This window comes from Haplochromis burtoni, unplaced genomic scaffold (assembly GCF_018398535.1).
Source record: "Haplochromis burtoni strain Fernald_Lab_line unplaced genomic scaffold, NCSU_Asbu1 Contig_49, whole genome shotgun sequence".
Lineage (NCBI taxonomy): Eukaryota > Metazoa > Chordata > Actinopteri > Cichliformes > Cichlidae > Haplochromis > Haplochromis burtoni.
Genome location: NW_024582410.1, coordinates 1,044,048 through 1,068,540, shown reverse-complemented (window position 1 = coordinate 1,068,540; position 24,493 = coordinate 1,044,048). Strand labels below are relative to the sequence as shown.

Genomic DNA, 24,493 nt, shown 5'->3' with positions numbered 1-24,493 from the left:
GAAATGTAGATGCTCAGGGAAACTCTCAGTGTGAGGTCCAAAGACGTGTGGCTGTAGAGAGAAACCAAAAAACTTTAGGATTTAGGGCAAAATCAACAATCTGATACATTATTCTCAAAAAAAAGGGATGTGCTGGTCAACTCAGCAACACTAAAAGGCCTGAAAGACCAGGAACACTGTTGAGTAGGTGGGCGTATCATTGTCAAAGTCTAAAGAGATGCCTTCATCAATGGAAATACAGGTTTACAACAAGGTGTAAACCACAGGTTACACTCAAGAACAGGAAGGTCAGATTAGACTTTACCAAGAAACATCTGAAAGATCTTTACCAGGATTTTATTTTGACAGATGAATCCAAGATCAACCGGAGAAGGAGAGAAACAGCTCACGAACTGAAGTACACACACATCATCTGTGAAACACGGTGGAGGAAATGTTACGTATGGCTGCCAATGGAACTGGGTCACAAGTGCTTATTACTACTTATTAATGGTGCGACTGCTGATAGAAGTATCAGCAGTCGCACCAAGTAGTTGAATGAATCCTGAAGTATTCAAGGCTATACTCTGTGCTCAGACACAGCCAAATGCTGCATAAGTGGTCAGTTGGTGCATCACTGTGCAAACGGATAATGACCCAAAACATTCAGCAAAAGCAACCCAAAACTGAAGGTGTCTGCAGTAAAGCCCTAGCAGACCATCTGAAGGGAGGATAAACACAGCACTTGAGTTCTAGACATTTCAACTCAAGAGTCTCGGTGCAGTTGTTTTTGTCTGCACCCACGTGAATTTACTGGGTTCGCACCTGCCCTAAATCACACCTGGACCAAGTGGGAAAACCAATCAGAGTCCAAAGTGTAAGTTGGAAGGTGTGAAAATCACTTCTGGTTATCTGCTAAGGTCTATTTCTCTTTCTCTCTATCTTCAGTTTTTATTCCAAAATAAAGAAGACCGTAGCAAAAGAGGATGACTGTGATTTAAAAATACACACACACACAAAAACTGAAACTGCTACAATTCTTTTGGTCAAATTGCACCTCCTGTTCATTTTTGAAATGCTAATCAAATGCTAAGAGGGAAGTCTTACTTTCTTTCTTTTTCTAAACTGGTAGAATATTTTTGCTGCTAGGGTAGTATTCAGTTTTTCCCACTTCAAACATCAATGAAACATGTTTGTGCTCAAGTTTTGTATGCATGCCTATTTTTAAGGAGAGCTTCACACACTCCTGAAACACACCTAAGGGGATTTTTTTTAACCCCAGACTCTGGTAAACTAACTAAATTATGAACAAAGTAGTAAATCTTGATAAGTGTCCGAGGCTTTTATACATAATCATGACTTACCTTCCTAAAGAAATACTGCGCACTTGAGCGGGGTGTTTCTATTTTCACAGATCAGCACTAAAGGATCATGACCCACATACAAAGGACTGAAAATCGAGAGGCATTGTGGGTGCTTCCTTTTAGAAATTGTCACCCTAGAGAAGTCCTACCAGAAGATTCGGCTAAATATAGCCCCCCAACATCAAAGGTCCTCTTTGAAATTTCGTGTGTATGTGTGTCTGCTGCTCAGTCAGGAGCTCTGCCTGGGAGGGAGGCTAATCTGACGAGTACACAAGCCCCCATGCAGACAGACACAATCAAGAAGCTCTTCTCCTCTGGAGGTGCAGCACAAACAGAAACACAAAAATACTTTTTTGCGTAGACCATGGTGTTCCCTGCTGCTCATTTGCTCTTATCAGCTCACATGACTTACTCTCTCAGCAGGTTCCAGCTTGATGTTTTAGTTTTGACAGTAAATTTCTATTTGAGCATCTGAAAAAGTGCATACAGGGTGCCACTTTAGTTCATGAAATAGTCATGTCAGTATCATGTGCTCGAGAAATGAAAGGGTTCCTCTGAGTGAATCTTATGCGAACAAAGTCGGGCGCTGCAGTCCCCAGGACACCAGCTGATCATTGATTCTTTTCGGGGTTTGCTCTCTCCATTTAAGCACCAATAATCAACATGTTAACAAGAAGAAATGAAAAGGTTTGACATGAAGGTTAACGGCATGCAGCTGGTTTGAAGTAAAGAAGATTTGTTTTGTTGTTCACAGCAAAAAAATTTAAATTAAGTAAAAAATTCTGGGATAGTTATAGCCTTTATTTCAGAGCAAAATATTGAAAAGACAGATAATCTGGCAACATAGAGACTGGGAATGACAAGAAACTCACACAAAAAATGATTCAAGCGTATATATTTTCAATTGCATATTTTATTTTTGGACTCTATTACCATAGCTCTGCATGATCCATAGTTCAAAATGGTTCAGATTTATCTCATACTAGACCTTGCAGCTCCCCTTCAGTTTATCAACATTAAAACATTTTAGCTCCTTTTCTTCCCCTGTTAAGCTAGCTTGCATCTTACTGGCTATAACGCATCAACAAAAGATTAAGCTTATTCAAACTTCATCATTGACTCTATGAAGAGCATTTATACTTGTGTGTGGTGTGCCTACTTTGCTCCACCGTTTCACTGTCAAAACACTAACGTTTTCTTCTGGAGAGTTCATTTCATTTTGAGCCAATTGAAAAAGCAGTGGCAGAACAAACAGCCAGAAATCAATCGGAGGAAACAAAGCTATGAAACAGGACACTCACAGACGATGTAGGCTAGGGAGGTGCACGTTAGGTTTCAGAAGGGTTTGCAGTTATCTAGCTTTAAGGAAGATTTTAAATTCCATCTTTCTTTTAATATTTTTTTGGGCCTTAATGTGATAAGGTAAGATAAAAAAGCTGGGCAAAAGAGCAGGGCTAACACACACCATAAATTTGAACCCGTGCCTTTGCCTACAATAACAACATGAGGCTGCTCAACAGAGTGAGCTAAACTTACACCCTAAATGCAGCATTTAACACTCGTTGGATGGGGCATCTGTGCACTTATCCAAAGCCAGATCTCTGTGCCTGATTCACCGTGGTGCATTCATGTCCCTTTGGCTACACAAAGTGACGTTTGTAGGTAAGCAAACTACGAAGATGTGGTTGTGTGCAGTCCTCCAAAACCCGACAGCATGTAGCCTACCAGGGATGATGCTATACGTAGGTTGAACGCTGACTAGTTGTAATGTGGGCTTGAACAGGGAACAGAGTGACTGACACAGACAGTAGACAGAAGTGTTGACTTTGACAACAAATTTTGATTTAGTTTTAGTCCTAATTTAGGCACCTAAATTATTTTAGTCTAGTTTGAGTCAACTAAATATCATAAGATTATGATAGACTAAATCTAAAGTTGCTTTTTCATTTTTTACCAGCAAGTTGCTCCATACATTTAACAAAGCATCTCAGTTTCCTTGACAACAAAGACAAAATGTGTCTATATGTCAAATCTTCTCTTCCTCCCAAGCGCTGACATTTTGTCACGTTTTCATGAGCATCAGGAAGCATAGGAGCTAGTTGTTGTACTGTACTGCTTCCTGGTGGCAGAGAAAATGTGCCCGTCTAACCTTACAGCACCAGAAGATTACTTCTCATTGGATCACTTCCAAACTCGTTCCGCCTTTCTCTCATCTCTCCAGAACATTTTGTTTAACTTTTTATTTGTTGACGGAAGTGTCAACACATTTCATCATACTTTTTGTCCTCATGCATAAATTTTTATTTAGTCATCGCCTGGAAAACAAACAGTCATCGATGAATACTGTAACTTCAGTCTCAGGTAGAAGCTGAAGGACCAGCAGAGAAACGGTGGTTTCATATATTTTGGCAGTGATGACAGTAAATGGCTACATGTGGATAATGGTCTGCAAAGCTGTGGGTAGGCTCTGCATAGGACCAGTGCACAGCAAAGCCTTTCCTTTGACAGGACCATATTAGGGATATTGATTCTCTGAATTTATTAAGAACCAAGAGCAGACAAAAGTGTTTCAAACACTCTGAACATGAGCTTTTTGTTTACCTGTTTGCTTTTGTCCAAACTTCACTATTTAAAGCGGTGACCCCTTTTAACCCTTGGGTGCCCTGAAGATTAGGGGGTTTAAAAAACCTTAATTGGATTCAGATTTTTTCAGTTCCAAACTTTAAATTCTTAAGAAGTTTAAGCTCGGGCTGATGATGTTGATCACACTGTCTAAACGCTGACACATGAAAGAAGCAGACCTCAGTGAGTTCATACACCCCATGTGAGGCTCAGTCACGTCTGATGGCAAAGTTGTTTATACCTGATCCAAGTGGCAGCATTTCAAATGCGAATAGCGTATGCACTTTTTTGGATACTCTCTCCTTCAAAGCATTCAGCCTCACTCTTGTTTGTACATATGAGAAGTGATTGAAGTGATCAGACGGCTTGAGAGAAGATCAAACCCTCTTCTTGCTCTCTCACCTCCACGCGCGTTGCCAAAGAGGGCAAGATTTTCTGATTGTTGTTGCTGAAAAGTTCAAGTATAAAACACAAACCATGCAAATGTCTCTAAACTGCCCGATCTTGATGTTGGCCGACTTGCAGCCTCGAGAACCTCAAGGAGTTTTTCAGCCTTTAATGTAAACCCTTTAGGGGCAGTAAGATGAAGTAGGCTTGCTGATTCTATCCCCTTTCTTCTTATTCATGAAGTGAACCAAGAAAAACTAACAATTTCATCCTCTTGGGCTCTTAAGCATACCCATTTTTCCCACTTGGTAGTTTTAAGATCAGCTCTTTAACTGATGTAGCTCTGTTTATACAGTTAAAAGTGCAGTAATCTGTGTTTATGGAAACTGAAACCTGCGTACTTTTGGCTTTTCTTGGCCCACATCTACACAACACACAAACTTTTACAGGCGTTGTTTGAAACTTGTAATGCAGGAGCGATGTCATCTGGCCTCACATAAAGTCAAATCACCCCATGCTGCGTACAAGGGGCGATCTGTGGCACAACGCTCCGCCGTTAACTTTAAAACACACAGTTGGATACTTTATAGTCAGGCTTTAACAAGTGTGGTTTACAGGCTCTGCTTTAGTGTGAGTAACGCTCCCTCAGATGTGAAAACCCATTCAGCACCTCAGGGGTAGAGTGCTGCGTGTTATCACAGCTGGGATCAGTTTTAACTAGTCTAATTAGCACACAGCTATGAGAACGTATTTAGGAAGTCATTTGTACCTCATTTTAACATTGTAAACACTTTGACACACTTTGTTTTAGTAACTGGAGGAGAAATGATGGTCGTGACTTGACTTAAAATGCTGCTACCACAGGGTAAAATATTTTCACCGCACCCGTGTTCCTGTCAGCTGGCAGGACCGCTGCTCCTGTCAGGGAGTCCTCGACATGCTGTCAACTCCATGCAAATTGATTTGATTTCTCCTCTTGGTGTCCAAATTGCATCACTTAGCTCCTGAAATCATACCTTGCCACTTCTCCTCTCTGTTAAATATTCAGTCTCAGCTGTACAAAGGATGGGACAAAAAAAAGGAATGTAAAGATAGGGAATTTAATGAATAGAGCTGGGCCTGGGTCAGCTTGTGTAAGCTCTGGCTTGTTCTGATCGTCTCGAAAACACTGAAAAAGACTCACCCTTAATCAAAGTCCCCCTCTCATTCAGTAGTTATTCACATTATAGCTCTTCTTGCTTATCTTCTGCAGGCACAACCAGGCAGCCCAAGGAAGGAGAGGTCCCGGGGGTGGATTATAATTTCGTGACCATTGACCGGTTTATGGAACTGGAGAAAAGTGGAGCCCTGCTAGAGAGTGGAACATATGAAGGTAAGGATTTATTTAAGACACGCTTAATAACGCGTATGATTGCGGCCATTCTTCTTTGTGATATTTCTATATTTTTTTAAGGAATGTATGCTTCAGTGTGGCACTATGGGTAGTTTTCAGCAGCTTGAATGAATGGGGCTCATCACCTCACGTCCACACACTTCCCCCACACTTACAAGTCTGCTTCCATTTATCCATCTTTTGGCTCTATGGAGATGAGAGTGAAATCTGACATGAAGGACACTAAAACCAATCTAAAGTAAATTCTCAATGAAACACACACACACACACACACACACACACACACACACACACACACACACACACACACACACACACACACACACAGTACTTTCATGCTGGCTTTTTCTTGGCTCACTTGAGCCTGAGCTGCAGTGGCTCTTCAGGCTCCTAATCCAGACAAACAGATACTCTCTTCCATCTCTTTCCTGTGGTCAGACAGGCCTGAGGCTTAGATTTTAAACCACTCAAAAAGTCCAGCGCCTAGTTTGCCTGTCCACCTCCAACTCTCAGGAGACCCCTACCATTATATAGATAACACATAGCAGCCGACTTTCTTCTCTCCCACCTGACTCCAGTCTCTGTCAGCCTGCCGCCCCTGCAGGATGGAGCAAAAAAAAAAAAAAAGAAATTGCAGATGGCCAATTTAATGGTCGGTTGCCAGAAGCAATGTTAGATCCTTTTGGCGATGGGAGCTGCCTTCCATGGGGAGAGGGAGACAGAGTTCCTTCTTGCGCGGTCGCTCGGCCATCATACAGCCTTTTATACATTTTAATAATTTAATGGCCAATTAGATGTGGAAGAAAGAAGGAAGGCATGAATTTTAAAGGAAAGAGCTGCCTGGTAAAAAAAAAAGGAGAGAGGTTTGACTTGTTAGTAGGAAAAAAAATAGGAATTTCTCAGGTTCAATTCCTAGAAAACATTTCCCAGAGAAAAGCAAACATCCAAACATCCAAAGTCCAAACATCTTACTGTTTTGCTCTATTTTTTAGCAAATATCTTTAATCAGCTGAGTCACAAAGTGAAAGAAACTCCAGTTTTTCTTCCTCAGTTAATTTCCACTTACTTTTTCACAGTTGTTATTTTAATTACATCCCTGGTGTTCTTCAACTTATAAAACAGGAGTCTGGGTGGTAATTTAATGATAGCGTAAAAATATGCCATTGCCATTCATTTTCATTATTCCAGCGTAATAAAATAATCTTTTTGTTTTTCATGTTTTGATTGTGAGCTCTAAATATTACAATAACCGTACACCTTAGGTTATATTTGCTGTAATGATGAAGCTCGTCAGATAGATAAAGCCATCTGTTACACCATGTGAATGCCAGTTAGAGCCAACATTAACTACTAGGTAGTGAGTTCCAACCAAAACCAGCTGCAACATTTCTACATATATTGTTGCACAGAGCGATATGAAATGGACAAAATTAGAATAACTTGTGACTGTAATTTGAAATAGCTTTAGGGTTGGCTGTTAAGGAAAGAGATGTTTACATTTACCACTCTTCCCCATCGAGGATGCCCCGGGGAGGGGCGTTACCTCTGCAGAATCCGGTGGGTACATGAAAAGTGTAGCTTAAGCTTTAAAAATTGCAAAAACAAATGCATTGGAGTGCGCCTGAACAAGTTTTACCAAAACAATGACAATAACTAAAAGAAAATGAAATAGCAAAATGTTATTTGTAAATGATGATGGGCGGGAGGAGTACTAGCAGATGATTTTGTTCAGCGGTGCAGGAGAGATCCTCACTTATCTGGATATGAACCATCTGAGACCAGAGCGATGGTGATCGACTTCACATGGACTACATAGCCCACGTCTTTTCTTGCACAAGTTTGATGTAGTCTGCTGAAGGAACAGAGATGCTGTGGCGGAGATGAGGTCTCCGAATACACTCTTATCCGTCGTTTTTTCTTTTCTCTTTTTTTTTGCTAAGAAAAAAAATCCTTAACAGTATGGATACAAGATAGACATGGCCTTGAGTACCTAAAGGCTGCATTATTTTTAATGACCACCAGGGGGCTGGATCCCCTGGTTGCAAAAAGCTGTCCAGTTGTATAGAAGTCTATAGGAAAATTACTCTCAGCTGCCTTGCTGTGCTTTGTGTTCTGAGGACTTTGTTGGCTAAACCTCTAGTTCCAACTCATATTCAATAAAATATGAAGTTCATTTTGTAAATTATGGTTATTATTAGAGTCAGAAAGGAGGATTATTGCCAATGAGTTCTGTGTCAGATCCACCCCTTGCATGACAGGTTTACATAAGGCAAAACCTTCAGTGTGAAGCTTCATAACTGGACACTACCCACTCCGATCGCTGCGTCCATCTATTTATACCATCTCTGCTTTTATTTCATGATTGTGTTGTGACAAAGAAATCTCAGCTCCTCCTTCCTTTTGTTTCATTTTTGATCTTTTTTGTTAATTGAGGTGATTTCCTTCTGTTTTTTTTAAGAAAAGAAGTTACTTTCAGTAACACTGTAGACTTAAATCACCGTGGCTTTTAGATGTGACAGCATTTCCACCACTTACTCAAACTTCAAAGTCCAGGTTTCTGTGATGCTTCGAGTTATTTAAGTTCACACGCGGCGTATACTTTTTCCTCAGCTTCAGCTCATTAAGGGTCCGGGAATCGTGTCTTTGGTTCAGAGGTTCTAATCCCACCAGTCTCCGTAATCTCTTTAGAGCTGCTCGCTTCTATTTCTTATTGCAGCCTTTAGGTTTTTCACAATGTGAACATGATGTTTCAATAGGTGCTTCTTCATGTTTCCCTTGATATATGTGTAAAAATTTGTCTCAGATGCTTGAGCCTAGTTAATTGCGCATAAGCAGAGCCTTCATGTGCTCTAGCAGGCACACTTGAGTGGATGAGGTCACCGATTTAAAAGGAAGCCTCCAAGGAAAGTAGTGTCTGATCTTTTAAGTGACAGAAGAATCTCTCAGACTTTGGATGAATATAATCCAATGTCTCACTCTCTCTCATCTGTTTGTTGTGCGAAAAACTCGAAAAGAAAAAGTCCGGTCAGTCACATAAAACTTGCAGTTTTTTCACTCTGCGTGAAAATGCTTTTAGAAGCTTGAGACTTGCAATGGCTTAAGGAAAGACTGTAACTTTGTGGTTTTATTGGTCACTTCACATCTAAAAATGCCTGCACACTTTTTTTTCCCTTAGGTTTTGAGGTATTGGCTCTTCCAGTTACCCTTTGTGTGAGCATTTTATAGCATTTTCCAGCTTTTTGGAAGAAAATGATTTATCACATCAAATCTCAACAGCACTCATTAAAATAAAAAAATATATAAATCCATAAACATGAGGTTATGAGGTTTTCACATTGACTGATGGAGACTGTCAACAGTACTGGACTGCTGCCAGTACTTAAACTGAATGACAGTAAAATGTAAAATCAACTTAGACGACTGTGGAAGGAGCTGTTGCATCACAGCCAAATGAAAAGCTGCAGTTCCCAGAGGTGGGGAGTTGGTTCTGAGCAGAGACCGAAACTAAGAGAGCGAGAGAGAGATGGTTATTATTCAGTCCAAGTCATGCAGAAACCCATAGTTATATTCCACGGAAATCCAGGCACTGGGCTAGTAAGTGATTTATATGCAGAGGAGGTAATGGAAGAACTTCGCAATAATAAATATGCTGTTCTTTAAATGGTTGCGATTAGCTCGCAATTAGATGTGTGCAGGTCAAGATTACTTTGCAAGTGTGCACGTCTTTGTGCAGATGATGGTGAATTAGCTGGAACAACATCTCAAGTGCAGAACTCATCTGACATTACAAGGCTAACATCCTAACCCGCTCTCATCCTTACTTTCTTTATTCCGTGCTCGTTCTGCTGCCTCTTTGCATCTACATTATGTACACAGGAATTATTTTTCAGTGCTGCTTTTCCTTTATTAAAATTTTATGGAAATGCAGATTTTATTTTTTTAATCTCATGTCTTCTCCTGGGATTAACAGAAGCAGATATATTTACTTTTAAGACACTTAAAAAAAGGGGGGGGGGGGGGGGGGGGTCCAACATGTTTCCTTCTGAAGAACTGAGGTTCTTCCCAGTAGAGAGGGAGAGGATAAAATGGGCCAAAATAACAGCTCTTCTAAATGCTTTCTTATATATTAGCAAACCTTTAACTAAACGTGTTCCTTTAAACACCAAGGTAAGCAATGAACCCTGAAACTGTTCAATGGGTCTATATTTTAGAGTGTGTGTGTGTGGTTAGTTTAAAAGGTTTGGGGAGCTCTGATTTGCATAAAATAGGCTAAATGTAAACTTGATTCAAATGGGGAGAAGCCAAATCAAATCCATTCAGTGAAACTGCAACACTTTGGCAACAGAACGCATTTCCCAGCTGCTGTCGTAGTCAGTGATTGGGAAGTGTGGAAATCACAGAAGCTGTGGACATATACCATCAGAGTGAGGCTGCGCTTTAGCCAAATGTTGCTTTGATCTAAAATTTGCATTTTAAGATGTCCAGAGCTTGTCAGTGATATCCATCTTTTAGATCCCTTCATCCTGCTCTCATTTTCACAGGGAATTTGACAACTTGGTGATATTATGTGATGTATGAGAATCTAAAGTTCCTTTGCACTCTACTGTACGTCTATAGCTAAACTTTGTTTTCCAGATAACTTTTACGGCACCCCAAAGCCTCCGGCTGAGCCCAGCGCTCTGCTGCTAAATGTAACGGACCAGCTGCTCCCGGGCGCCAGACCCAGCTCAGAGGGCAAGAGGAAACGCAACAAGTCAGTCAGCAACATGGAAAAAGCCAGCATCGAGCCCCCCGAGGAGGAGGAGGAGGAGAGACCCATTGTCAATGGCAACGGTGTTGCTGTCACCCCAGGTCAGTCCCGACAGCAACCTCCACAGACGCACAGAGGCAAAGGTCACTTCTGCCGAAGGCTTCATCATGACAGCAGGGTCTGAGGTCACGCTTGGGCTCAGTCTGATCTGCATGTTACAGCGACAGTCTCTTTAAGGGCGGTTGCCTAGCAACAGATGCAGGAACAGATTGTTTTTACATGCATTTCTTTGAAAATGATTTTACGGCAGATTATCACTTTTAATTGGTTACACAAATATCTTTATATGTAGTTTAATGACGTGATATATAAACAGTGAACGGCAATAAGCTCTCGCAGTGATTACCTCTGCGGCACAAACAGTTTATGATTAAAGCATTAGTGCTGCTGCTCTCTAGAATTTGATATCATTCATTAGGTACCATTTTTAAACAGTGTCTCAGAACAGATAGCCAAGGGGCAAACACATATTTTGCTCCCCAATTCAACAAAAGCCTGTAGGCTGTTTAAAAATCAACAAGGACATTTTATTAAGTGCTTTCTCTCATTTGTGAATCAGCCCTGTAGAAAGTGCTGTTATCCTCTTTGTAAATACAGAAAATTGGCAGAAAAGGGGTTTAACATTGTGTGTAACAAGGCCAAACCTCTAGAGCTTGTCGTTATCCATAAACTGATAGAGAAAGGTGCCATTCTCTGCACTGAATGACTAGACTAAAAAGACGTATCTAAGTATACCTTCTAGTGTGTTCACTTGTTATAACAAGTAAACACACAAACACAGATACATGGAGTTGCTTCGTCACGCACTGAAACCCGTGATCACATGAATAGGCGATCATAAAAACACCATTATGAGTTCGAATTTTGTGATTCCAAATCCAGAGCCACGCTTCGGTCCTGTGACTTTCTAAGATGGTTTCATGGCCTCAGGAAAAGACTTTCACTGCACAGCATCAGTCAGAGCAGCACAGAAGCTCAAGGAGTCTGGGTGCTGATTTCAGCTGATCCCTGCACTTACTTTTATATTGTGCTGCAGCTGTATTTTTGGATGTAATTACGGCTATATACTATGGAGCTGTTAAGGTGATATTTTGAGAAGGGAAGTTTGGTTAAAGGATGCAATATTGGTTTCCTTTTGGCAACGAGGTCAAACAAGGTAAGATTCATGATTTGCGGAAGAAAAACAAACAGAAAATACTCAGATTAAATGTTCTAAGGGTGAAGTGAGGATTTTCCTTTAAATATCATATTTGTTTTACTGGATCAGAGACATAAAATACCTGAATTGATGAAAGGAAATCAGAAGCAAAAAAAGTTTAAAAAGTAGATTTTTGTGTGTTTTTTTGCATGTTGTTTTACACTTTGACTTTACTTTCATTTTGTCTGGAGCCTGCCGGACATCATTGCTGTGGATGATAAAATAATAGAAATCTCTGACATTGTGATCTCATTAAAACCCAGCATGTAAAAGCTAAGACTTTGACACAAGACCTACTGTATGGTAGTCAACTTTTAATGAAGCTGACATGATTTATGTTTTTACCTGCTTATGAACAGTAATCTCAATCTAGTGGTAGTGGGGGTTTCTTAAAAAGGTTTTTGTCATCTTTGGAGACCCCAAACTGAAGCAGAGCACCACTTTTATGACCACAATGCCATCGGTTCAAATTTGTACATGAAGTGTTGAAAAGTTTTTATAAATCAAGAGTGGAAATATCTTCAGCAATAGTGAGATGCTCAAAAACGTCATGCTGAGGCATGTTGTTTGTTAAAGTGGGCAGCTTCTCTCGGCTCAGGAGGAGTTTTGTCTCTGAAAGGGACCGAGTGTGGGCTGACCAGGAGAGCAGAAGGGGAATCAATAGAGCACAGCAGGCTCTGTGATCTAAGCAGATCACTACCTCGCGCTTTCCCTCCCATAGATTATCTCTCAATCCGCTACTTTCATTTGTCCCCTCTTCACTTCCCTCCACCAAACCTCCTCTGGGATGAGCTCACACTTGCCATCTCTTTCTCTGTCTTCCCATTTTTCTCTCGCTAACACTTTCACACACTGCCACAACTCAAAGTAGGGCATCACCGCCTGCTACTTTCTCAATCTCTATTGTCTCCTCTGATTTATTCATCTTTCTGTCTTGTTAACCTCAATCACTCCCTCTGTTCCCTCCTTTCTTTCCCCAATGTCACCACTTCCTCTCACCTTTTTCTAATCACTCTTTCCTCTTTTTTCTGCCTCCACCCTAGCCCCTTCTCTCAATCAGTCCCTTCACATTTTCCACACTTCAGCTCCCTTGTCTTTCACTCTCCTCGCCCTCCCCCGTTCCTCTCCTCTCCGATGATAATGTCATGCCTGACTCATCTTGTCCTGTTGTCACCTCAGAATCAAGTGAACATGAGGACAAGAGCACAGATGCTTCAGGGGACGTCGGCCCGCAGATCAACCCAGCAGAGGCCCCGAGCGAGGTACCCAAAGATGACGGACAGATCCCGAAGATGGCAGTGCCCAAACCAGATGAGAACGATGAGCTAGGGCCGCTGCCAGACAACTGGGAGATGGCATACACTGAGAAAGGAGAAGTCTACTTCATAGAGTAAGTGTTTGAATGATATATGCATTCAGACTTTTCTCAGATATTCTTGAAATTGATGATGTTTATAAGTGATTTTTAAAGACCTCAGCGGGGTGTAAAGTGACAAAAAAAACTTTAGCTAAAAAAAACGTTCTTCTTTTAAAGTAAGGTCTCTGAAAAATGAGCAAAATATAATTTTCTAGAACTTTCCTTTCCTTCACTTTTGTTTTTGCCATTTTTAAAGTATTATGTTAAAAAAAAAACTTATATCAAGCCTGTTTTGATGATACATGTAAACAAAAAAACTTGAACATTGAATTTGAACGTTGTTTTGCATTCCCGTAGTTATTGCAATATTTTCTTTTACCGTCAGCCATTTGTTGTGTGTAGCTGTGGACAGAATGGATATCTGTACAAACTCACGTCACAATAATTATAAATCCTTTAATACAGCAGTCCTCAACCTTTTTTGTGCCGCAGTATATGTCCGTCAATATTTTCATGGACCGGCCTTTAAGGTGTCGCGGATAAATACAATAAAATAAAACCAGTACTGGTACCAAAAAAAGAAGATTTATTCATAACACACAGGAAAAGACCCAGGGAAACCAAGTTAACGATAAAAACGATTTTTTTTTTTAAAACTATAAAAATCGATAAAACCATAAATTTCACACCTGCCTCAACAATCGCGGCCCCGTACCAAACGACTCACAAACCGGTCCGTGGCCCGGTGATTGGGGACTGCTGCTCTAATATATCAGCTGACCATTGATGTCAGCTGATATTACTTCACCAATAAAAATATCTGCTTGCCAATCATCTGTTTGTGTTGGCTGCATGTTAAAAAATATCATGGCACGAAAAATTATTGGTATCAACTATGAGACAAACTGTTGCTTTAAACATTGGTGCTGGGATTATACAAGAATTTCATTAAAGGCATTGCTCTGTAATAATAAGCAGCTTACACATTTCTTAAAAACAAAAGTAGAAAAATGAACAAATTGATAATCGATTGAACTGATTGGACAGGTTGACAGGTGAAGTCAGGCATGGACTATAATGCTCAGAAACAACATTGTGATCTGTAGTGAGAGTAGGGACCAGGTGGGAGAGAGTCTGGTGAAGTGGGAGGTATGCTCTGGGGAGAAGAGGAAGGCAGGTGGAAAGGTGAAGTTGCAAGGACCACAGGTAGTGAAAGTTGAAGGGGTTTAAATATTTGGGGTCAACCGTCCGAAGGAACGGGCAGTGCCAAACCGAGGTGAGGAAGAGAGCGCAGGCAGGGTGTAGTGGATAGAGACAAGCGTTAGATGATGTATGGTTTGGAAACAGTAGCACTGACATAAAGACGGGAAGCTGAGCTGGAGGCAGCTTGTTAAGATTTTCAATGGGAGTGACCGGGATGGACAGGATTAGAAATGAGTACGTCAGAGGGACAGCTCTGAATCTGAGCGCCATACTCAGAGATCATGTCATTTGCCTTACATCCTAAGAAGATTGCTAAAGATGTGGTCACTTTATGTTTTCAGCACTGTTTAATTGCCTCTGTGCTCAGCACACACACACAGACTATATGTGATACATGGTGGTTTTAAAGATTTAAAGCTCCCCAGAAATACCTTGCTACGTAGAACTCTTATAAACGCTCTAAAGTCTAATTCATTGGAGTTGTTAGTATTTTACAGCTGCAGTAAAACCATGGGGTGAATTTTTATTACATAAGAATAATTGAGTTGCTGTGTGTTTTTGCAGTGGTGTGGTGGGAATTGTGTGTGCATTTGAGTTCTTGTAAAACATTAACAAATGTAGATATAGCAGAGAGGGGGTTTTGCAATTGTGAAAACGTTTGGGGGCTTTTCTGCACCAGTTGATCATTTCAGTGATTAGGAGAAATCTCTCCGTAGAATCAGCTGAATCCCAGCCTGCTTGAGCGCACTCTTTTAACTGCTAGAAGCTTCGCAGCAGCACCAAAGTAAGAAATGAGACAGGGTTGTCAGCCAGCCAGGCACATGTTGTCTCTTCATGTCTATTTGCCACAGATGCAAACTTTTAATTCCTATCCTCTGCAGACAACTCGCCATATGTCTCCTACCCCAAACAGAGAAACCTCATGCTCCCACATCCATCAAGCACATTACACAACTAATTCACTTAGCCTACCGCATTTATAGCATCAAGGGGTTTTTTTCTACGCATAAGTGATGCCAGGAGGATGCTTGTCTTTGATTGGCCTCCATATAAGATCAATTCGTTTACCTACTGCTCTTGAAGTGAGGTGTCTGAGAAGAGGAATAGACGGAGGAAGAGGGAAGGGAAAAAAAGTGATTAAAAATAGCAAAGGCGGAAAAAAGAGAGGGTGACAGGGAGGACAAGAAAATGAGTAAGGAGGTAGTACGTTTTATATACTATAGGTAGTAATGGAGAAGAAATGACTGAAAGGCTAAAGTAGAGGAAAGAAAAGAGAATAAAAAGCTCTGATGAAAAAGATTCAACATTTAAGCCAAAGACTTTAACTTGCACTGAAGTTCACTTCATGCTCTTCTGTATTTGGCATGAAGCTTCTTGTTCCTCTTTTATCTGTCCATTTTTTTTTCTACTCAGGCTTCTGTTCATAGCTCAAAGGACAGCAATGCACCATTCAATCAGTCTGTTACTTTGGTCCAGACTAAAATACCTCAATACACTTTGAGAAAAGAATCTACAATGAAACAGCTGTGATTTCTGGCAAAGATGCAGTTTCAACCTTGTAAATATATAAAGATCTCTGCTCTGACATGTTTTGCCTATAACTAATTAAACAATTAATTGATTGATCAAGAAAATATATATTTTAATGAAATGTATTTATTTATTTTATTTATTTTCAGTTATTCAATTTCAGTTATTTGTATTTAAAATAACTGATTTGTATGACAGAAACGCCTTGTTCTGTGCACCATTTAATACTAATCAGCAAATGTCAACATGTTAACTCAGTTAATTAAGCTAGTCACAGCGCAAACACAATGTTGCAGGGCTATAACAACTATCTGGTTGTTCTACGTAGTTTTTTATATATATTTATTTTAATTATTCTAATATTCCAGCAATTAGTATTCTAGATAAACATCATCATCCAGCAGGTTGTTCGCACTCTTTTGGGGTTAGGATGTATTTTATCCATTTAAAAGCAGAAGATTTTCCCTTTCAAATAAAATTATATACTTTAACAGCTATACAAGTTAGCCTAACCCTAACCTTGTGTTTTATTTTTTTATTTAACCTTTATTTAACCAGGAATGTCCCGTTGAGATCAAAAACCTCTTTTTCAAAAACCTCTTAATATTGAGTAAATGACTAATTTGAAAAGACACCGAGAACCAACAACAATTCGGCAGCTGTATAGAGGATGTTCTTATTTTTTAGCTTATTATTTCAGTTTAATATCCTGTAAATTATGCACTTGGCTATCAGATTTACAGTCTTAGCATCGAGCTGTGTGCTGTTTTTGTGGTCTGTGGGCTTTGTTTCTGGATTTTGTTTAGTTTTTTGCATCTTGGGAAGTTTTCAGTTCTCATTTAGTCCTAGTATTTTGAATCTTCCTTTCTAGTTGTATTTCATTACTGTTTCTAGTATTCTCATGTGTTTCCTTTTGTCTATCCTCCTGTATCTTTCCCATGTGCCAAGCTCAGTCTTGCGTCTGATTCCCTGGTTGCTGTCGCTTACTCCGTGTTGCACTTTGGCAGTTAGTTGTCTTTTGTGACTTACTTTTAGTTTTACTACCTCCCCTGTGATAGTGCTGAATCTGTGAACCCATGTCTTCTTTCCTCCCAGCTGTGTCTTATTTCCTGATTAGCCCTCAGTGGTTTTATGTGTATAAATAGCCACAGTTTCCCTCTGTCTTTTGCCTCAGTGTCCATTAACCCTGTTGGTGTGTTTCCTGGTGTTACTCCTGTATGTATGGTACCTTACGGACTCTATGCCAATAAACAGGAGTTGGGGTTTTTTTTCTGCTTATCTTGCCTGCTTCCTGACTCTGCATTTGGGTCCTAGCCCCACATTCCTAACAGCGATAAGCTCTATGGAGGTGTTAACAGAGACTAAAGGTGTTTTCACATCTGCGCTGTTTAGTCCATTTAAATCCAACTCTGGTTCATTTGTGCTGATTTGACCAGACTTGCACTCAAGTGCATCAAGAGGAGCAGTTCAGCAGTTTGTCTCCGTTTCTAAACGAGAATGTTTCCTTTATGTTAACATGATCTACTCATAATCTGACCTGGGTACCAGCTGCATGCTGTAAACTGTAAGAGTAAACAAACTCTAGCCCCTGGCTGAAAAATAAGTCAGGGACTCACTTAGTTGTGTTATCCACCAGGCCAGACAAAAGCGACTACTTCTTGTATTTTATTTTGTTGCTGTGTGGTCTGAGAGTTCTCACGTGGTTTGTTGTGGCACAATTAGGTTTTCTTGGAGTCTGTTTGGAGTTTTATTTTTGTGAAAAGCAACCAAGCCACAGAGAAAAACTACTAGTTCACAAAGTCACCAGCTGATTCAGACGAGAGTGAACAAAGTGTGTCGGTGTGAAAACGCCCTAAAAGAAGCTGATTCATTGCACTTCAGTGAATCAGGTGAGAGAAACATGCCAGACTACTTTTTGCTCGGTGATTACTTTTGTGTTTTTCCCTTTGTCTTCTTTGTCATCAACAGACCATCACTTAACTTAACTTTATTATCTCTATATTTTGCATTTTGCATGTTTTCAAGACTGTTCCTCTCTGTAAATCTATATGTGTTTGACGCCTAGCTGCAAAGAAAATATCCTGCGGGAAAACACAAAAGTTAAAAGTATTAAAGAGAAAAAAGATATAAGAAGGTCTCCTCGCTGCATCCTCTTCCTTTATCTTCTCGCTTCCTTTATCTTTTTACTGTAGGCATTTTCAACACCTCCCCTGACTTTTCCCTTCCTACTATTGTTCTGTCATCATGAAGGGAGGCCATTGTGGGTCCAGAGCTTCAGACAAGCCGCGTAGATGCATTGCGCTTCCCTGGCACATCATCATATCTGATCTAGATCCAGCTCTCTGCCTGGGGCTCTGGCTGAATCTGCCAAGCCCACAGCTGTTCCTCTCCATCACTCCCCCCAGTCACCCCTCTATCCATTCCTATCCCTTCTCCTCTCCTCCTCCCCCGCCCGCTAATGAGAGACAGTGAGCAAATTAAAAGTATTGATTGCCATTTTGTTAACCTAAAGCATTTTTCGTCTCTCTTGTCACCTTTTTTAGACGCAGGCACTCAAGGGAGTCTCATCTTTCCTCGCTGAAATGATTCTCTGGCTGAATTAAGAATCCACCAACCTCCTTCTCTCTCTTTGTGCCAAGTCTCCTCTCTCTCGCCATCTATCACACTGCCTCTCACGCTCTCTCTGTCTTTTCTTCACAGCCACAACACTAAGACAACATCGTGGCTGGACCCGAGGCTAGCCAAGAAAGCAAAGCCGCCCGAGGAATGCAAAGAGGATGGTGAGTACAGCAGCTCCATCGTCTATTCGTTTTTCCTCTTTTATGCTTTTCTGCCTCTTACATTCACTGATGCTAACTACACACTGGAATGTAAGTTGCTCACGGCATTAATTTCAAGAGATTAAAATCTTGCCTGTTGCTCTGATGAGCTGCATAGTGGCATGATTTCCTGCAAGTCGGTGGAAGGACATTTGCTAAATCGTGTACGCTGGTACAGGATTTGTATGTTTTAGGAGTTATGTAGAGGCAGCGCTAATGTGTGTGGCAGCCCGCGCTGCAGTTGATAGGAAGCCCCGTGATATGTGTGCTTAAAACCCAGGACCAAAGAGACTGGAGGTTACAAAGACTTCTTTATTCTCAACCGAGCGAGATCTGAAGTGTCCTTTATCCACCCACACACTCGATAAACACACAACAAAAAGAAAGGAGAGAGATGAATGTCAATGCATTTTTATAGACAAATACAAATACACAAGTGAGTTGTATCTTTCTCTTTTTTTCTCACATCCAGCCTTCCTGCTTCCCCTTTCTTTTTGTGCGTGACCAAGAGGGGGTTTATCAACCGAGTTATAGGCGCTGGGGGAGCAGTGCAGTTGAATATGAGTTGAATATGAATAATAGGATGGACAGAGACAGAGAAGAGAAGTGACTACCTTGCTTACTTGTTTCTCTTTTCAGTGCATGCTTGTTTATGGTGGGAGGGCAGCAAGGTTTTTTCAGGATGCATATTCCTGGAAGCACATAAATACATTGGACACTGAATGAGTGTTCAGACGGCAAGTCATGTGAGCAAATGACACCTCGCCCCAGGTCAAATTTAACCTGCCCTGTGTTGCCAGTTGTATGACAGACAGTTACATATGTTGGTGTATTGTTTAGTTTTGGAAATGTGGCAAATGATAATTGGAAGTGTACTAATAAACTTTCATGAGGCTACAGTCACAATACGGAAAACGGTAATTACAGACTTGGCACAAATTATTGCCAAAGTGCGCAATGAACTTGTGATCTCATTCCCTTTTAGCTCGTTGCTTTGAAAACAGAGACCAGCTTTGCGACCACTCGCAGTCAGCTGCCGTCTTTAAACTGACTTTGGTGTGTCGAAACAGCAATAACATGGAGTCAGTCTGCTATCGGTCTGTAGCTGTGATTAAATCAGCAGAAATTACAAATCTGTCACCATCTACATTCACAGAAATTCACATTAACCAGTTACTCCAGCCAGAAATGTAGATTTGAAACAGAAGTTCAGAAATTCCTCTACAAATAATGACACAGTTCCTGCAGGATAGCAAGTGACACAGACACTCAGCCAGCTTACCTTTTAATGGAAATATAACCAGAATGCAACAAGTTGGCAGGCAGTTGAGTCCCTTGTTGCAAAGAGTTATTGGCAGTTTTTCTGCATTTGTAAATTCAGAGTGATTGCAGTTGGTCTTAGAGACAGAAGTTTAGAGACAGAAGGTGACATGTGCCATCATCTTTGGACCAGTTGGTCACTATAGCTACTTGCAATCAGAAGCTGAATGCAAAAAGAAAATCAGTAGGCTACCACTGATGTTTTCCTAGTTTCAAGGAGGCTGCCATCCTTCTTTTACTTTTTTTCTGCTGTCACTGAGCCATAGGCAGATGAGACAACAAGCTTTTGTGAAATAAAGCTGAACAACCACCTCAGTATAAAACATCTCAGCTATTATATGGAGTTTGAAATCATAACAGCTTTGGTGCTCATCTGCCAGCACAAGGTAACTGATATCTGAAACGCCTCGACAACAATTAAATGAATTCTGTAGTTTTGAGTGTTTCCAGAGATTCTGTGATCCTCTTCTTCCTCTCCTGCTGTGTTTTTGACTATACTTACGTTGCATAATTAAGTTACCTGGAATAAAATATACCTTAAGGTCGCCCAAGCCGAGATTCTACTCAAGTCCATCATTTAAAAATTAGCTGAACAAATACTCAAATGGTGCAATATTCCTGCACAGCCCTAGAAATTCAATACAGACACTACTGCCTCCTCTCCACCTACAAATGAATTCCAGTGACTCTGACCTTTCATCTCGCACAAACACCTGATCAGAAATCTAATTTTCACAGCTCTTGACCTAACACCAGTCAGATTCCTTAAAAAACTAGAAAATGAATGATATTCATACCAGCTTGCACTGTTTTGTCTACAACTACTTCCTGCTCAACATGTTTTCATTTTCATAACTGCATAACTACAGCCTCGCAGAGCTGCATGGTTATTGTTTTTCAATCAACTACACATTAAATATTCCCTGGTGTGTACCATGAAGTTAAATAAAATCTACATCCTACATAAAGTACATAAGATGATGAAGGATTCCGGCATGTTTTAAGTGAAAATAGAAATATTTGTATTTGCGGTTTGGTAGCATTAAACATGGGGACTCATAGCCTGTTTTAACCTTCCAAAAAAATTGCCTCTTATTCAAAAGAACCCCCATGTAGTCACTGAAACTCCCCTTTCTCTCTAAATCTTCAGACATTAAAGGGAGAATGATCTCCAAGATGATGAAATGACACAGAAACAAAGACAAAGGCGCCTGTGAGGAATTAGTCCAAATGTGATTGTGCTTTCATCTCCAAGACTTCCAATCCTATTTATCTACCAAGGACACACCACATGAGGAGATGTGCTGATATTTGCAAGGATCGCTGCTGATCTTCTCGGGGCGTCTCATCCACTTAGTTAGTCCCAGCGGTGCGAATCAAAGTCAGGCAAGAGAGTCAACTGTATAGCAGTTGATAACAGTGGCTTCAAGTCGGGATCAGCCGAATGAAAAAGTTCAGTGACTGCACCTGTAAAAAAAAAAAAGAAAAAAAAAAGGTAAAAAACGCACCTGTTTGAAATATAGCTGTTATCTCCTTCAAGGTTTTCTCCTTGTGCACCTTCAGCACTTATCTGCAGGTTCACTATGCGCCTTAAAGGTTTAGAGATCAAACGGCTTCTGTGTTGAAATAACGCAGCTTTAATGTTTAGGATCTCTGGTCATGAGAAACGGGTCTCAGTTTATTTTAACTTCTTGAAGTTTAAGGACGGTCAACGAAGCATAAATTGTGGTTTCTGTGTCATCATCGCCAGTACACATGATATTGAATATAAGTAGATTTTTTTCTCACCATCACCTTCCTCCCCAAAGCTAAGTCTTTGCAACTTCTTCCTCTTTCCCATATTGAAATTCACATTTAATGGAGTCCTGGGAAAACAGTGTGGCTCATCAGGGATACAATCTTGAGGGATGCAACAGCCAAATTTAAATTAGTTAGTTTTTTTTTTTTATAGCTGTAGTCATTGAACTTTGTGACTGCTCAATTCTCAAGTGGAAAACACAGGAGAATTGTTGAGCTCAGTAATAAGTTATAGCTGAATGCTGCACCTCAGTGGGTCAAAATGGGCAAATTTCCTTATAGTTTGGAATATTGAATTTCCTGAAAGAGATTTCTGATTTTGTTACGGTGTTAACTGCAAGCGCACGTTGTTATGTGGGTTAAACCTCGACTTAAAGAACCTTATTTAATTCTGGGATCTTTTTAGCCATCTCACTGCATCAACATCTCAGCCTCACACAGCTTTTGGTTCATTTGACTTTGTGTTCGGGGATTTGTTAATTCCATAATTAAGCTGTTGACCTCTGTATTTATTTAGCTTTCAGATATATTTCTTTTGACGATCCAAGACTTAAAGATCCTCCAGGGAAGATAATACGGTGGTGTGCACTTTGCTCTGCTTTGTAGGTTTTAGTAACTCAAAGTGTGTTTCTGTGTCAGCAGCCATACGAGATGTATGTAGTTCAGCCAAACTTCCACAGCCTGGTGACACCAGCCACCCCTGAGAGCTGAGCTCAGTTAGGAGAGAAAAGCTGCCTCTGTAAATTCGGTATTGATTGGGGGAAAGGTGTGGGCGTGTGCGTGTCCATGTTTGAACCCGAGCCATGCTCTGATAAGCACTAACAGGATCGCGGGGTGGAGTCTCTGAGGTGTGACGAGACAACAGGGAGAGAGAAGGAGGAAGAGGAGTACAGTATTAAGTCAGACTTTGAGTGTAGAGGAGAGGAGTGAAAGTGAAGAGCACACATGGAAGAAGTGCTTATACACTGGACTTAAACCGCAATACTTAAGGGTCTTTATTACAAATTTGATAGGAGAATTGTACTGTCACCAGAGTATACTTAAGGAGGAAAGCTTTGCTTTGTTACAAATTATTTTCATATCTGGTGGTATCATTTCTCTAAGTCAACTGTTATCTAGCAGTTGTGATTAAACAAAAGGCTAACAAGGCAAGAAATAAGGAGCCAGATGATCGAGCTTGTTATCGCCTAATCCTGTGAGATAATCACCAACCTTAGTCAGAGGGACTTGTGTACTTGGAAAAGTGTGAATATGAAATTTTTTTTAAAATAAATGTATATAAAATAAAGTGATTAAGTGATCGACAAAGCCACTGTGACCATGCCTATGTTACACGGCTCTGAGGTAGGTTTCATTCTGTGGAGGGAGAATTTTCTTTGCTCACAGACGAGCCGAATCTCTTACGTCAACACAAGACTAAGGAATACGAAAGCTGCCTGCATAGGTCATACATACTGAAATACACAATTCACAATTTGCTTTAAGTACTAGTGACGTGTTTAATCTTAGTATAATGCATGATATTTTAAGTGTTTTGGACGTAAAGCCTTTCATCTTAAAAGCAGCTGGTAACTGCAGCTGTCAGACAGATGTTATGCTGTTAAAATCTACAGTTTCCCTCCTAAAATGAGGTGAAATAGAGATTTAAAAAACCCCAACTGACTGTTTAGAACCTCAGCGCTGTACCTAACAGCCATATGTGAGTAAATGTTTTCACCTCTGGTGAAGACAACTTGTTCCCTCTCATGTTTAAAGTCAGTTGCAACGCATACAACCAGATTCTGTCAAAATATGCGCAGAAATGTGTGCTCGGGTTAGGGTGCTCATTCCTGCATGTTCAAAGGAGCGTCAGCTTCAGTGAAGACAGAGCAGCTGACATCACAGGCGCCTTGTAGTTACATAACTCGCTCTATATTTCTCCCTCACTCTTTCTGCCTATATTTTTTTCTCACCTCCACTCTCTACCTCTATATCCTCTATATCATCCTCTCTCCCTCGTGTCCTCGTGCCTCTTCTTTTTTGTTTTGGTTTAAAAAAAATAAACTAGGACAGGCTTTTTACAGAACCTCCCTCTTTGCTTTTATTCCCACTCTCTCACTTAAAATTGCCTGGTTGTGTTTTTTTTTTTCTATCCTGCCAAATATTTGTTGGCCTGGAAAAAAATAAACTGAATGGGCCATACTCTTGTCTCACCTCTTTACTTATTCAGCTGGTTTTCTCCCTTTTATTTGCCTTCACAGGTAAAGAGAAAGAGAATTCCCCCGATAAGTAAACTAAAAGCAGTTTGTTCTCACTGTTTCTTCATGTTTAATTAGCTGTCAGTTTGTCCTATCTGGAGAAGATATGCTATATATCAGGGGAAGTTATACTACATACAGTATAACGTAGTGTATGAATAGACGCATAAATTGCAGGGAGGGATTATTACTCTGATCGTGCTTAATCGTATTACAGCGCCTCTTGTCTTTTGCCTCTGTGAATCCCAAAAGACGGGGCTCGTGCATACAGAGGGCAGCAAACGCAGACAAGTAATTACATTCTGGTCATGTGAGGAGCTTCACGGCCAAACACACAAAGTTATTATCGTGTCTCACAGGCTAGCTTTGGGCTCACACTTCCTTCTTGTGCTCTCTCCAGGGGAACTAGCAGGACCAGCGTTTTACTCGTTTTTCTTTGCTTTTCTCACATCTGCAGTTTAAAAAAAAAAAAAAAAA

The 24,493-nt window shown here is 40.5% G+C and overlaps 1 protein-coding gene across 8 annotated transcripts in view; it reads left to right on the top strand.

Annotated features, from left to right (window-relative positions):
• The window catches only part of magi2a (membrane associated guanylate kinase, WW and PDZ domain containing 2a), a 244,159-nt gene that overhangs the window by 150,827 nt on the left and 68,839 nt on the right, over positions 1-24,493 (top strand). For all 8 annotated transcript variants that reach the window (XM_042220472.1, XM_005923552.3, XM_042220471.1 and 5 more), the window contains exons 3-6: positions 5,605-5,724; positions 10,381-10,596; positions 12,933-13,143; positions 18,544-18,623. In XM_042220472.1, the coding sequence (XP_042076406.1) occupies positions 5,605-5,724; positions 10,381-10,596; positions 12,933-13,143; positions 18,544-18,623 (627 nt within the window). The remainder of the gene's footprint in view (positions 1-5,604; positions 5,725-10,380; positions 10,597-12,932; positions 13,144-18,543; positions 18,624-24,493) is intronic.